Below are 16,492 nucleotides of genomic sequence, written 5' to 3'. Positions count from 1 at the left end.
AATCCAAAAAAAAAAAAAAAACCTCTGATGTGTCAAACCATCAGAACCGAACCAAACCGAAAACCGTGGTTAAAAAACTGAGGTATGTATTGAACCGTAGGCTAAATGTATTGTTGCATCCCTATAAGATAAATATATAAAAAATTATAAATATATATAAAAAATAATTTTTGTTTAACTTAATGTCACAATGCAAAACTTTCTTCATGGTCCTAAAAACATCCTCCATTTTCTTTAATCAAACAATAAGCAAAATATAATGGAAGACAAATTACACTGGTATGTTCTTTACAGAAGTCTTGTGAGATTAACCTTAAATCTCTGTAACAACCTACTTCCCTTTGTTAGTCATAAGTGCTCGAATAGAGAAAAAGAGATTCATTTGGCCTCCTTTTTGAAACAAATGCCCAATAAGTAGGTAGGATGAAGAAAGGCTGTCCACAGAGCACCTGCTGGATTGTGGTTTGGAGTTCAGGCAAAAGTAGGACAAATGCAGAACAGGCATGTTTTTATATGTGGCCTACATTTCCACCAACTGAACATGGAGGGGAAGGCACGATTGTTCTGAACTGAGACTCCTTAGCATATGGATCTGGGTTGTTAACTAACTTTTAACTGGGTTGTTAACTAAAGCCCTCAAGGAAACAAATGCTGGAGAAAAGTGCATCGCATGACTGTGGGTGGGAGGAGACAAGGTTAAAGAACAGAACATCCATCATGCAGAGAAGAAAAACACGAAACGGTGAGGACGCAGGTGAGAAAGCGCGTACTTCTGAAATGGCAATGCTTTGCTGTTACACCAACCGAATAGAGTCGACACGAAATGAGGGAGGATGGAGGTACGGGGGCGGGGTTTAAGACACCAGTCATAAACATGACGACAATAGGTCTTACGGGAAGCGTTTGCCCCTGGGGCAGTGGCCATGGATGGAGGCACAGAGTGACATTTTTAAAGCATTCCTTTTCTAAAATAGGGAAAAAGAAAAACAACACTGGTAATTTAAGAGGGCTATCCTTCTACCCAGATGCCTGTGGCAGATATAGTATGTCAGAGTGCAGGTTACTTGAGTTGTTTGTTTTGTTCATTGTCTAAAAATAAAGAGACCAGTGGAAAAAGTCTAGCAGAGACAATTGTTTTGTAAGTGACTTACATGTGAAGCATTCATGCAGGTATTTACTGATGTCCCTAATTCTCATTTCTCAGTCTTTAAATAATTTAAGCAATACTTATATCTGATATATGTCATTTGCATTCTTTTTTATACACAAACATACTGTAACAATCAGATCACAGCCAGTTTGTTTTTTAATTCAGCATACAAGGACAACTCAAAGATGTGGCTTCATTATTTTGTGATGCATCAAATACATTCAATTCAGACGTATTCACTGATGCACATTTTTCCATTGATGCATGTCTGAATAGTTTTTGAAACATCAAATAAATCTTTCTACTGTTTCAATGAAAACTGATTTTTTTATTGCACTGAGTTTTTAGGACTGTTATTAAGTCTACTATAAATGTGATGTATGGAAGAATAAGATTTATCTCACCTAACAGAAAGCCACCCTAAGTCACAGTCCATGACTGTTTACAAAGACTATACTTTAAGAAGAATGCGTGAATCTGGGATAACTTGTTCGGCCTTGAAATTTTGGGGGGCTTTTGATCTCTTGTGAATTATTTACATACAGTTATTCATTTGAAAGACACATTTAGACTAAAGCAATACACAGTGGTTTGCTGTAACAAATGCAGCATATACACAATGTAATGCAGAGCTAAATCCTTACAGAACTAAATGGACTTCTTAGTGCCAGAGATCTTATCAGTACTGGCACACAGGTGGATAAAAAAATTAATGCGATGTTTTGTATTAAACCTTCAGGGTGGACTAAATCTCAAGAGAAATCAGGCAACATTCTTTGGCTCCAGAACACTGAATGACCACTCGATTTCCTTTACTTGTTTTTGGGCTGCCCAACATTACTGTTCAATCACCCTCTGGGAACTCTGGGAGCGATTCAAAAAGGTTGTAAAAGGGCAATATCTTACTCTTTTGCAGCATTTTATTTTCCCCTTGAGGTCCACTTACAATGCTAGTCAAGGTTTCCTGGACTAAAAGTTAAATATCCTGCTCATAATTCAGTTTTCCCCCACCATTTTCAACTTTCTTTCTAGCCCCAAGAAAACAGGCTGCTTTTACGGTTACTGTGATGTGGAAAGTGATCACTGAAAAAACATAGTATATTCTATATAATTACTATACCACTGCATTACTTGCTGGGAGGGAAAAATCCAGTTTTACATAACATGACCCTCTTAAATCTAGCAAGGCTTTTTTTATTTATATTTTGCTGTTGTAGATTTATTTAGCTCATGGACAAACATCTGTCAAGAAGCACATTCATGCAAATGTAAATACAGCTCAGGACTCATCAGGGAATAATCTTAGTTCATTACAGTTTTTAAGAGCTTTGCCTCTCTGGCCAAAACTGCCACATGGATTGGCAAATGAGTGCCGCAGAGACCCACAGCCTCACATCTTTCAAAGTTATCAAGCCACTGATTTTTCATGTGTATTTAGTGTGTGCTGAAATTGAGAATGTCCAAGAGGTGACACCGATGCAATATGACAGTTTGCCATGAATCTTTCAATATGACTGCAAATGTTTCATAGGTTAAGTACAATAAAAGCACTTTCAGCTGTTCCCCATTCCCACATTCATAACATTCATCTTTGCATACATTTGCTGCATACTTGGAGACGTGCATTTTTAACCTCAGTACTGCCATTTTACCATGCACCAAAATCAAGGGATCTCTGCCTGAATCCCCTGAATCAGAGAGGATTTCGTTTTTGTTATCCGTGCACTGAAAGTCAGAGCATCACAGATTGACGAGGCAATGTGCAGGGATAAACGCAAAATAAAACCAGTGGGATATTATAGGAAAATGTGCTAACAAAAACAAAGGGGTGCTTTTGATAGCAATGAAAAAAAGTTTAAAATGAGGTTTCAACAATCTTGAAAAAAAAAAATAGATGAATGAATCAGGCTTCTCTTACCTCTATCATTATATGAAAGGCGTGCTAGTTGAGGAAGGAAAGAGGAAATCAAGCGTTAGTTTTATTTGAACGTATATGAGATAGAAAGAGGAGATGGGGAATTTCACCATTTCTTGAAGAACGAGTAACTGCTTCACCATTTCTGTAGGAACTTTCACTTTCTGGCCAACATAATTAAATTTTACAGGTTAACCCAATAACGTCTGTCCAAAAGATTTAACATTTATGTCAAGCCAAAAGATAGGAACACTACTTTATTATAGTCTACAAATTCATAAAGATTATTTTTTTTAAAGAGTTAAAATACTTCCTTCTACTTTCTTCTCATACTTTAATGTGCAGAGACATTCAGAGGTTGCTCTTATCCAAAAACGGCCTGACATAGCAACATTTACTCAACCAATGGCTTGTGTTTGGGATGGGACAATCTATTTGTCCAAGCAATGATTTTTTTTTTTTTTCAATTCTGTTTGGTGCGAAAATCAATCAATAGCCTGACAGAATTCTTCATCTTCATATAACGTTAGCCAACATATTAAGACACAAGTCAAAAACAATTGGAAATTTTATCAAGGAATAGCATTAAAACGTTTTTTAAAAACATATTTCATCATGTAAGCTATATCATCTAAAAACAAAACGAACAAAAAGAAAGACAGGACCTGAGGCGATTAACAATTCCTGCACGTGAAAAAACGCACTCTGCAGGAACTGAAGTCGCAGGCACGCAGAGATAACGAAAAGCAAGCCAACAGAATTTCGGAAAGCGCCTGGACATCCCGCACCACCACCGAAGTGGGTCTTCGTTAGAGGCATAGACGGTGCGGACGGGATCGCAGCGGCGGCGGGCTGTAGTGAAAGACGTGATTGACATTAGCTGGCTTTGGCTAGTCTCTAAGCTAACGCCTACGTGCCTGTATTGAATATGATTACGCATAGCTCCAGTAGAGTTATTGAAAGCCAATTTGACATTACAGATAACACAAAACTTTTCCTTTTCCTTCTAATTCAAAATAATCCCACCACACCTTACTCGTTTTTCGCGTGGTCACTTTTGAGCTCGCCACAACTGACACGAAGAAAACTCAAGCGAGGTCTGAGGTAAAAATGTAGTTTACGCCCAGATACACTTTTAAAAATAATGTGGCTAGTCTCTAAGCTAACGCCTACGTGCCTGTATTGAATATGATTACGCATAGCTCCAGTAGAGTTATTGTAAGCCAATTTGACATTACAGATAACACAAAACTTTTCCTTTTCCTTCTAATTCAAAATAATCATGTTTTATTTTAACTTATTTAAAATGTTTTAAATGTAAAAATGGTATTTTAATGTTCAAATAAAATGATGGTAATTTGAATGATAATTATGTTTTTTTTCTTTTTCTGTCGTGTAATCGACTATTGTTTTCAGTGTCGACTAGTAGGAGCTGTACCGTTTAGTCAACTAGTCGACTAGACCCGCACATCCCCAGCCTCAAGTAGATATTCTGATTAAATATCTTGCATTATGTAGGTGAATTTTTTGGCTTGTCTGTGATTTTAACTGTTTAAATGAATATAACCGTAAAGAATGAACCTTCAGCCCCAAGGACACCAGTCAACGGTTGCTGCTTATACCTGAGGCCAAATCTGCATGTTACAGCAACAGCCAGACTACTACAAGATTCTGAGAGGCTTCACCAAATAAAACTGACAACTAGGAACAATTCAGAATGTTTCAAAACAAAACACCAAAGATTTTAAAGAGTTAAAGAGAAAATTGGGCATAAATTGTTACTGTTCAGGAAGTACAACTGATCTGCATTCCCATTCATAAATTCAATATAGTATTGTACTCTTTTCAAACAAACAACACAGGAACACCTTAACCATGACTTAAAAACAAAATAACAACAAGAAATTAGTGTTTTCAGAGGTTTGGTGCAGCAGTTAGCACGTCTTCCCTCCACATATACCAAAACATTTCCTGTCTAATGCAATAAACAAAAATAAAAAGTACAAAAAAGGTGGGGAAACATAAAAATGGTGATTTAAAAAAAGCCAGCTCTTGTAAACAAATATTATTTACTGCCATAAACAACCCCACAATAAGTTTAAAAAGCCGACCATCTCAATGCATAAGTGTTAACATCTGAATATAAAAAATTGATCTAAAGCAATGACCTGCGCATGAATGCAGAATCTGACCTAATGACCTTTTCTGCAAATTCTGCAAAATGTGTGCAGCTACCTGAATGCCATTCCTTCCTGAAAAAAAAAATCCCTTCTTCACAGTGAAGCCAAGCACTTAATGCGGTTAAAGCACACTATACTCTCTCTCCTGAGGGGCATGTTGGGTCTTGGGTCCTCGTAAGAAAACCGTTAAATAATCAAGAAGCTTCTCTCTGCCTTCTAAAAGGTATGTGACTCTAAAGTGGAGGCTTGGGGCCAAATGTTTCAAAAGAAGACATTATTTTTAACTACATACTTTAAAACGGCCCGAGAATTGATGGGGAAACATTTCAATCAGAGCTATCCAAAACAATGTTGATGACAACTGCTAAGGGCATCATACAATTATTCTCATCTATGTTGATAAAGTGCCCAATGTAAATGCATACAGCAACCACCATCAGTCCACCATACACAGTTAAATATGGGCCTATCTAAATGGGATTTATCGTGCATTTTCAGCTTGCTGTGTAAATGTTTATAGAGATCATGTCAGTGACTGAATGAACTAACCGACAAAGTTACAGGAAGAGAGGAGTCTTTAACAAAATAAAAAGTGCAAACAGTAATAAAGATCAAGTCAGGCAGCTCTCACATTACTCATATTTAGCTCGAGCTGCACAAATAAGTTGTGAGTGTTTAGCTCATCTAGCTTAGCACTGAACACTAGAAAGAAAGGTTATATCACAAATGCAGCAACCACCCTGCAATAATAGCTCCACTGAAAGGCAGAAGAAAGTAAAATGTTATTTATTAACTGACAGTGAGCAAGCTCTTGGACAGTAATGGTTTCATCGCTGAAGAAGAAAGAGAACTAAAGCCTTTTTCTGCACTCAAATGTCTTAGTCAATAAAAACAGATTGTCAAAGAAATTACATTTCTAATTTCAAAACAAGCAGATTTTACTTTGTGGCACTTTGTGAAATGCCACACTTCCTGTCAACACGTTACAAAATCATTTCTGGCAATCTTGCAATGTTTGTGAGGCAGTAGAGTGACAGCTAGAGCCAAAATTCTGGAGGAAATGACTGATCAAAACAAAAAGTACATTAGTATATGAACTACCATTCAAAGGATTGGGGCTAGTATGCTCACTAAGACTGCATTTATTTGATCAAAAATGACTATTTTAAAATGACTATTTTATATTTTAATTTATTGTAAAATGTAAGTTTTCTCATTTAAAAAGTGATTACAAAGCTAAATGTTCAAAAGCTATTATTCCAGTCTTCAGTGTCACATGATCCTTCAGAAACCATTCTATGCTTTTTTCTTTTTTTTCAGCATTCTGTGATGAAGAGCAAGTAAAAAAAACAAACACTTTTGATTAGTTCAATATGTCACTGCTAAATAAAAGTATTAACCCCCGCCCCCCCCCCCCAAAAAATACAAAAATAAATAATAATAATAATTATGAAATAAAGCTTTCTTTCTCTAAAATGGCTTTCTCTTTCATTTGATGTCACCAAACCCCCTTATGTTTAGGGTTGGGTACCGAAACCCGGTACCAATATGGCAACGGTACCTATGTAACCGGTATGTACTAGAACCGAATCAGAACGCAGATTTTGGTGCCTCATTTCGGTGCCATGCCTGTGTGATCGATTGAAATATTTGTCCTCTGGTTCTCCAAAACGGATGTAAGAAGCATCATCACCGGCACCGCACGTGAAAAATTATTTCCCGACTGAGAAAATGCACGTGCACTCAAGACAGAAAGCTCTAATAATACAAATCCAACAAATCTTTGTAGTAACGCGAGTGTCCATGTTGTTTTCACATTCCGACTTAAAAGCACAACTCGGGGAAATGACTCTGAAATGGCTCTGGTGGCAGCAGGTAGCCTTCCGTTAACTAAGCTAAACATGCTTAAATTAAAATGCCTAAAGCAAAACTTCCCCTGTATTCACATTTCTAAACTTGTTGTCCAACAAAAGAGAACATTATAACCTTTTTACTCCACAACATCAGTCAAATGTTTCCTTTTGTGATCTGATGTGGCTTCTTGTCACAGAATGAGGCAGAAAATATGTTCCATAGGCTACTTTAAAAAGAATACATTGATTAGCAATGGATTATAAATATACTTAATCATTATGAAAATACCAGAGATGGCTTGAATAACACAGATAAACTATATAGTCACAGTCGAGTGTTTATTGTCTTTGTTTTATCATTCAAAACGTTTATATGTTCTGTTTACTCAGTTACAGCTATAATAGCTATGCCTTTGTCCATATAAGGGATTTCCTGGAGGGTCATGAGTTCCCCTACTTCTGTGATTGGATATGTGGATTTTCTGTGCGAGGGCGCCCTCTGGCATCCAGTATGAATGAAACAGACATCATGTGTTTATAGTGCTAATGGCCAATCCATCATTTTTTGGTGAATTTTTCTTTATTAATTTTTTTAATAAGTATGGTTCAGGCACTGTTTAGGCACCGGAACCGTTTTAAAAGTATCGATTTGGCACTGGTATCAAAAACAAAAACAAATGATACCCAAGCCTACTCATGTTTCCCAATTTCCTGCCCAACCACCTGTCAAACCCCTACAGTTTATCTAGTTGAAAACAAAGTTTACATTAAAAAAAAAAATTTTTTTAGTGAAGTTGTAATTGCAGTTTCATATTAACTAAGTGTTGTAATAGTCCCTGAGGACTTCTGACTGTTGCATCAAGAGCTAATTAAGTTCCCTACATATCAAAAACAAGTTTGGGTTGATAATAAAACTCGATATCAGCAGCGCTATGGGGATGGCTCACCTGTCAGATCTGGCCGACATAACACTGAAACTCAATCAGGGAATTCCAAATGCTCACCTGACACAAAGGTAACCCTTTGTGCTACCACAGAGTCCATATATCACCCCAGCACACATTAATGCATCTATTCTGAGCTGCTAAAGATGTCCCGCAAGGCTCAACAGTAAGGATTTTTTCTTCCCGCTGACCCAGCAGTTCAGATTTTAACTTCATTGGCTAAATCTATACAGATCTATTGTGTAATTCAGAAGTACAGTAGATGTGAATCTTAACACTTGTCACACACAGGGGGTAAAGGTCACCTGATTGCTCATGTCTTGTGTTATGTCAGCTCTGTTATCTCGTCTTTCGGGTGGGAGAAGAGGGCATTGAAACACAACCGTGACCTGACAGATCAAGTTTGATTTCAGCTGACAGTGTGTTTGAGCTTAAGCGAGTGTGACATTGAGCACATTAGATCCCTGAAATCAAAGTCATTCACATCAACATGAGGTGCTGCCCAGGGGAAATAACAGTTCCCAATAGCACCGTTTCTAGTGGCATGAAAATGTTTTGATACACTGAAACTCAAGAGCTACAGTGATATGAACAGATGGATTTTACAACACTGTGCTGCATGTGATTCACTGACATTAGTGTTTTACTTAAAAATATGGGAATGCTTATCTCATTTTACAAAAAGGAAACAAAACGCATGCTTTATACACTAAAGATACCAATTTACCTGGGTAGGCACCAGAACAGGCGGATATGCTAGCTTGTGATGTCGATACATCCAGAAGGAGAGCAGGACAATGGCCGCGATGCCCATGATGGGTACGATGGAGTACAGAACAGTACTGAACAGTGGTGGCTTCTGAGTGAAGGGGTTAGATGTTGCTAGGGAGAGAAGAAGAATGAGAGAGATCAGTGCCGATCAATACTTTTTATTAGGTGCACGATGTACATTATTGTTCAAACGTTTGGGGTTGGTAATATTTTTTAAGAAGTCTCTTTTGTTCACCAAAGCTGCATTTAGTTGAACAAAATACAGTAAAAACAGTAGTGTTATGAACTAATATAACAACTTATAATACAAAAAAATCTATTTTAATATATAATTTATTCCTGTGATGGCAACACTGAATTTTCAGCAGTCATCAATGTCACATGATCCTTCAGAAATCATTCTAATGTGCTTATCTGGCACCAAAGGAACATTTCTTAGTATTAATGTTGAAAACATATTTTTGTATTTTTTACAGAAATCTTTGATAAATAGAAAGTCAAAAGCAGATCAAAAATCTTTACTGTCACTTTTTATCAATTTAAAAAAAAACACACAACAACAACAACAGCAATCTTACTGAACCCAAACTTTAGAACCAAAGTGTATCTGTGACCAGCATGTTACTAGGATTAACTGGGAATTGACTTTGGGATTGTTCACACAAGACAGATTCCCACATTCTGTCATGAGCCCCATTTACATTTAGTCTAATTTCTCTGTAAAAAAAAAAAAAAAAAGGTCTCATGTATGCATATAAAAGTCCACATTCTAAGCTTTTATTAAAACTTATAAATTGGTTTTATAGTGAACTGCTCCATCAATAAATAAAAAAATAAATAGATCATAAAACAAGTAAATAAATAAAATAAAAGGTTAATCGTATCAGCCACAACAAGCTGTTAATTATCGGTCCAGAAATATTGTAGTTTCCCTCCTAATACATAAATGCTATTTTGGAAACATTCCTGAAACCCACATCATTACGATTACTATTGGTTTAATAAGTGATATGAATGTGAAAATGGATGACATCAGCATTTGACAGAATGACTTCAGCTTAAATTAGCATTACTAAGCAGAACCTCAGCCGAGAGTTTGCTCCTAATTCCCTCAAATTCAACAGCACACGAACACAACAGATGACGGGATGAGAAGTCTAGCACACACCTTCTATACATCGCATTAGTGAGATACGCGGTGTACGCTGAGAATCTCTCACTGCATACTTATTTTGTTCCACACCTTTTGAACTCACTAATTACAATTCTTTCACAGCAGCCTTGAAACAAGGTTGGTTTGATTTTCTGAAGACTGCTAACAGATCCTGCCTTATGCAAACAGTTTTATTCCAATGCACATGCTTCTATGCAAATGCAAATTCCCGTTTAGAGCGATTCAACGGAACTGCACGAGTGTGCACTTGAGGAAGAATAGCATGCATGCTTAGTCAGTGCACACGGTGGCCCTCGATTTCTCTGCATCTAGTGCCAGAGATCGGATTGGGCCATGGCTGTTGGCCAGAGATGCAGTGATCCCTCGCTCTTGTGTTATGACAGAGCATTTCCCATTCACCTGGGGATATAGACAGTTGTAATGTCAAAACTCATCAGCCAGAGCTCAACCAGTACTGCACACAACTAAACTCATCAGCCAGAGCTCAACCAGTACTGCACACAATTAAATCGGGTCATCTTTTCAAGAGACCACGGGCAGAAAATAAATCATGACTGCTGAAACGTACAACTGACCCCCTGCAGGGAGCTGAGAGCAGTGGGCCAGTAGGTTAGAATCGCTGGGTCTGTATTTGCTGACATGCCTCCAATCCTCATTTAGTTAAGAGGATGTTGATGTCAGTGTTTACTCAGAAGAGATAAAGCGACCAGATCAGCCTTGGTAATCTAAAAGACATGGTCATCTCTGGGGCTGCGAGAGCACGTTACGCTGTTGAAAGCCCAAAGACAGCAAAGCAAACTGATGTCTTCTATATGACATGCTCCACAATCTTCTAAATGTTTAATTTTATGATGGATGGATGGATGAAAGCCAAACAGCTCTGACTTGCCAAATTACAGAATTGCTCAATATAGATGCAAGGCTCGAAATTGCGATTCAACGGAACTGCACGAGTGTGCACTTGAGGAAGAATAGCATGCATGCTTAGTCAGTGCACACGGTGGCCCTCGATTTCTCTGCATCTAGTGCCAGAGATCGGATTGGGCCATGGCTGTTGGCCAGAGATGCAGTGATCCCTCGCTCTTGTGTTATGACAGAGCATTTCCCATTCACCTGGGCTGACCCATCTGGTCGAACTTCAGCAGAACCTTTATTAGCTTTGGTCTCATTCGTGATGCCATTTCTTCTCTCTCGTGCCAGCTATTGACTTGGAAATGGGTTAAGGACTCCAGATTAATCCACAAGCACAGGAAAAAAGAAACAAAAAAAAAAAGAAAAAAAACCCCCACATCCACCTCCAACAGACTGACTCTCATCCGACCGAAATTTAATCTGTGCGACCTCAAAATATATTTGGGAGCATTTGTGCGAGTGCATATAATTGTTGTCGTGCGACCCGTTTTCATGTCTCTAAAAACGTCCAGAGTATGTGCCTTCTGAGTGTTGATACGGTGACCTGTCTGCCGTTCTATGAAACGTCAGGCTACATAACCAGTTAAACTTCATCTTTACATTATTAACTTTAATGCAGATTTTAGATTGGTTAATATGTGCTCCTAACTTTTTGAAGTTGGGAGCACCAGTGCTACCAAGTAAAAAAGTTAATTTCGAGCCCTGAGATGGTTGTTCAGAAGCCATGCTCATGTTTGGTTTATGTATTTTGAGGATCTATTGCAGTGGATGAAGATCTACACGGGTTCAAAATCTGTAATGTTAAGCGAAGACATTTCAGAACAGAAACAATGTAAAACTGAAGTACTGCTATTTATTCAATCACTCACATTCCACGTTACAACTGTTTCAGCCTTACAATTTGGTTTAACTATGCTAAACAGTTAGTCGACCTACTTTATGTAACATATAAATGTTGCCTTTCATTTTTGTACAACAAAACTGTTGTGAATGTATAGTACACTTAAAGGTAAGAATAATAATAAAAAAGAGAACAGATAAATTTCTGCATCTAAAACTCCTAGCGAACTTTCTGATAACTTTTACAGCTACTCAATGATTATTTTCAAAACTGCTTAAGCCAGATATTTAATGTTCATCTTTTGCATCTGCTTCAGCTCCATCCAATGTGTCTGAGCTTGTTCACACAGGCATGCTTATTTTTTTTTTTTTGCGTTTCTGATATTAAATAGCACCTGAATTTAACAAAAGCCTCTGGTTGCAGCAACATCACAAGAATCAATTTTAATTTTACAGAGAAACCTGCCTCTCTGAAAAGAACTTCAACTGCATTGAAGAAAAGCAAAGGTTAAGAAACATAAAAAAGCCTGATGAGCTGCATCAATAAGATAACATATGAGACAGACAACAAGCTCTTCATTCAAAAGCAGATTAATCTGCAGCCATTGAGCTATGCAGTGGTCACGAGAAATGCAGATATGAATAAGAGCCTATGTATACAGTAAATAAGAGATCAGTGGTGGCTTGGTCAAGATAAGCATATCAAAGCATATGTTTTGATCAAAGAAATATAAAATTATCTGAACAAAATGAATAAATAAAACCGAGTTTATAAAAGTCCCTATAATCTTTTGCTTAAAAACAAATGTATAATTTGATATTTCCGAAATCAAATGTTAAATTCAAGGCAAAACTATAGAAGGAGGGCACAATGAATTAATTTGAACTGTAAATCTATGCAAAAGCTAAATTGCACACCCACGAGATAGTATCAAACTCAAATAGCTCACAGAAACCGAACCTCATCAATATCACTTAGAAATATGTTGAAATCAGACCAAAAAACATGCAGAACCAACTTCAGTTGCAATATAAGTTTCCAACAGGAACTAATAATGAACATTTATGCGATAACACTTTGAAATTTTAAAAACTAGCACCAAAAAGACAGCTAGTTGATTTAATATAAACATCATAACATTGATATGTTTTGATGTTCTGCTAAATGCATAAATGATGTGACATATCATAAAACACGGTAACAGAGAAAGTGCATACATTGTTAGTGGTCTTCCTAATGTGTAAGTTTTAATACGAGTTTTTCATTAAAGATTTATGTTCATAACATGTAGCACACAACACTGATGTACTGACTCTGATGTACATGTACTGAACAGTTGAATTGCGGCACAAAAAAGGGTCGCTACACAAATAATTCAGGCCATGAAACACGTGGAAAAAAACACTAAAATGGAGATGAAAAAGCAGTGAGCCTGTTATGATTTTTGACATGAACAGCCATGAAAAACGCCTTGAGAAGATCTTCGAGGTAATTGATGATTTTGATAATGAGGTTATGAGGTAACATAAGTTATGAGGAGACAAAGACAGAAAGGAGGGTTTCACACTGACAGAATCAAACGCCAGCACAATTACATCAGAGGAAGGGGTATAACTGAAGAACTTCCAATACCCTTAAAGACTTTGCTGTTTGTGTCGCTGAAGGGAACCTTACTCTGAACTGGCGGCATTTCAGGGTTGTAGAAGAATTTCTCGTTGCACATGTTGCCCTCACAGCAGCAGAAGAACACATCCGGGTCCTCCTTTTTTTCAACACACTCAGTGCTGTAAGATAAAGAACAAGCAGAGCTGTCAGCCCACAACTGTTGTTCTTTTTTTGGACTTTTGTAGAATTATTTCAATTTGACTCTAATGTTAAAAGGAACAAAAATACAAGTCAAATTTTCAACCACTGAAACTTCTAGTGGACAACATATTTTCAATGTTTCATCAGTTCACCAAAAAACTTGAAAGTGCACAACAGTACGTATTGATTACATGCAATTAATTTGATTAATTACATTTATGTTATGTAATTTTAAAAACTTTAAAAACAAAAAAGACTGATTGGCAGCACTATTTTTTTCAAAATCATGAAAATAATTTTGCTAATAAAATAAAGATGGCATCACATTTGGAGATAATTAAGACATGCATGCTGCAAGGTTTATTTGGATTTTGCTCGGGTTAGAGAGCAAACAAACGGATAAATTCACATAGATGGAAAATGCCTGTGCCAAAGAGATACTTTTTAAAATCTGGCAGCCCACATCAAAGCAGAGCTCTCAGGTTGGCTTAAAGAAGATAAACAAAGCTTAGCAGCACACCAATAATCCTTAAGATACACACGAACAGGTGCAAATGAACAAATAAGAGGGGAATGGATGACATTCCAGAGGCATTTAGTCAGAAAAGTGAGTCTGTTCCTGCTTGCGACGCACACTACCTAAGGACTTGACAGTGCAATGTGCATGAAAAAAAATGAAGGAGGTAAACGGGTTCAGCAGCATGTTAGGACAGAAGTGCTGCTGCCTTTGCACGCTATCAATACACCTCTGTTCAGGACAAATACTTCCTGATCTGCCAGCAGTGCTACCTGTTGCATAGGGGCAGAAGCGCTGATAAGACGGATTTTAATATCTCTGCTATTATGGATGGAGGTTACAAGGTTCACAACCAAACCTTAACATGGAAACATGTTTACACAAGACTTTATCTGAAATACTGTGAAATCTTGAGAAGGAAGAATTTGGTTAAAAGTCTCTGCAATGTACATAGCATTGACCATGGGCAACATAGGCCATTTAGGCAATTTAGAAGTTAGACAATGCTTGAAATAATAATAATAATAATAATATAAAAGTATACACTAACGTTGAAAAGTTTGGGGTTGGTACGATTTTTTATTTCTTTTTTAATTTTTGAAGAAGTCAAAAATACAGTAAAAACAGAAATGTTGTGAAATAATATTAAGTAACTGTTTTTGATTTTATTGTTTTAAAATGTAATTTATTCGTGTAATGGCAAAGCTGGACATTACTCTAGTCTTCAGTGTAGGCATGGGCCGATTACTGGTTTCAAGGTATACCGCGATTTGGAAATTTCACGGTTTCAAAACCGGTAATATTTTCCGTTATACCGTTCCAGCGGTATGCGCTGTTTTCATGTCTCCTCAAAGACTGAAAGTGTAGGAATTCCTCAGGTTAAGTGCAGTATAGAGAATAACACGACCCTCCTCCTCCTGTTGGTGCGAGCGAGCGGTCAGTCATAGTTCATATTAAAGCAGTGTTTCAGTGCAGTGCTGCTTTGTTTACAGCGGTAACCAAGGAAACGCTGTATCTGGTGTTCCATGAGCGCCTCCTGCTGTCAGAGAGTGAATCTGCATCTCATTCTAGAGCATCTACTGTTTGCTTCGTTCAGGCATGTAGTATACTTTCACAAAGCTAGTCAGAACATTCTGTTTTTGCTTCAGATTGGGTTATTATTAAATCAAATTACGTTTATGAAATTATATAACTAAATGATATGAAATTATATAAATGATATGTATATGAATTATATAACTAAAATGAAATAACTGTAATTACAGATTTAGGTTTAATAAAGATGTCAGTCTTTATTTTCTTTTTAGGAAACAAATCAAAGAAAAAAATAAACAAAATCTACTGTTCCTAATATTCTGTATGTTGCTCAAAAACAAAATATATTGTGTTCAGCGGAAAAAAAGTTTTTTTTTTTTTGTACCCATTCATTTAAAAATAACACATTTTAGAGCTGTAACGACAATACCGTGATACCGTGATATTTTTGCTTAAGGTTATCATACTGTCAAAATATCATACCAGCCCATGCCTACTTCAGTGTAACATGATCCTTAAAAAATTATTCTAATATGCTGATTTGCAGCTCAAAAAAATTATTCTTATTAAGGTTAAAAACAGTTGCTGCTTATTTATTTTATTTTTTTCAGGATTCTTTGACAAACAGAAAGTTTAAAAGAACAGCATTTCTGAAACAGAAATCATTTGTAAAATTCTAAATGTCTTTACTGTGACTTTTGATCAATGAAATGCATATTTTCTATATAATAAACGTATTAATTAAAAATATTATCAAACCAAACTTTGAATGGTAGTGTATTTTTAGCCCTTTAGTTAATACATTCATCAAATTTGACAATCATTGTACAAATGTTAAAGGGGTGGTTCATTGCGATTTCACTTTTTTAACGTTAGTTAGTGTCTAATGTTGCTGTTTAAGCATAAACAATATCTGCAAAGTTACGAAGCTGAAAGTTCAATGCAAACAGATATATCATCTTTTAAAATTCTGGCAGTTTAATGCCTACAAAAACGGCTGGTAGGGACTACAACGAGCTACTTCCCGGGTTCGTGACATCACAAACCCAGATAAACCCCACCCTCGGGAAAAGGCAGCAAAGGGGGCGAGGCCTGCGCTGCTTTAGAGAAGAGGAAGAGAAAACTAGAGGTGCACATAAAAATCTATTCATATATGAATCACGATTCTGTCTTCTAACGATTCTAATGGATTCACAAGTTTCAAAATCAATGTTCTAAAGCAGCGGTTCTTAATACTGTTCCGTGCGTCCCCCTGCTCTGCACACACTCTGCATCTCTCTCTCTTGCTCTCTCGCTCTCTCTCTCTCTCTCTCTCATTCAGATCATCAGCTCTATTCCATTTATACACTTATTTTCACATAGCTATGAGAAGCGTTAAACATGGACGCGTGTGC

At 36.9% G+C, this 16,492-nt stretch overlaps 1 protein-coding gene across 4 annotated transcripts in view; it reads right to left on the bottom strand.

The window, feature by feature from the left end:
• Positions 1 to 16,492, bottom strand: part of LOC107675352 (activin receptor type-2A-like) — a 61,643-nt gene that overhangs the window by 12,894 nt on the left and 32,257 nt on the right. The window contains exons 3-5 of one of the 4 annotated variants that reach the window (XM_016469647.1): positions 13,373 to 13,524; positions 8,770 to 8,924; positions 3,069 to 3,092 (exon numbers count right to left, since the gene is read on the bottom strand). In XM_016469647.1, coding sequence (XP_016325133.1) covers positions 3,069 to 3,092; positions 8,770 to 8,924; positions 13,373 to 13,524 — 331 coding nt within the window. The remainder of the gene's footprint in view (positions 1 to 3,068; positions 3,093 to 8,769; positions 8,925 to 13,372; positions 13,525 to 16,492) is intronic. The other 3 variants (XM_016469649.1, XM_016469648.1, XM_016469650.1) reach the window with 3 other exon arrangements.

Source organism: Sinocyclocheilus anshuiensis, unplaced genomic scaffold (assembly GCF_001515605.1).
Source record: "Sinocyclocheilus anshuiensis isolate Anshui unplaced genomic scaffold, SAMN03320099.WGS_v1.1 scaffold656, whole genome shotgun sequence".
NCBI classification, from domain to species: domain Eukaryota; kingdom Metazoa; phylum Chordata; class Actinopteri; order Cypriniformes; family Cyprinidae; genus Sinocyclocheilus; species Sinocyclocheilus anshuiensis.
This window is presented reverse-complemented; position numbering and strand designations above follow the sequence as displayed.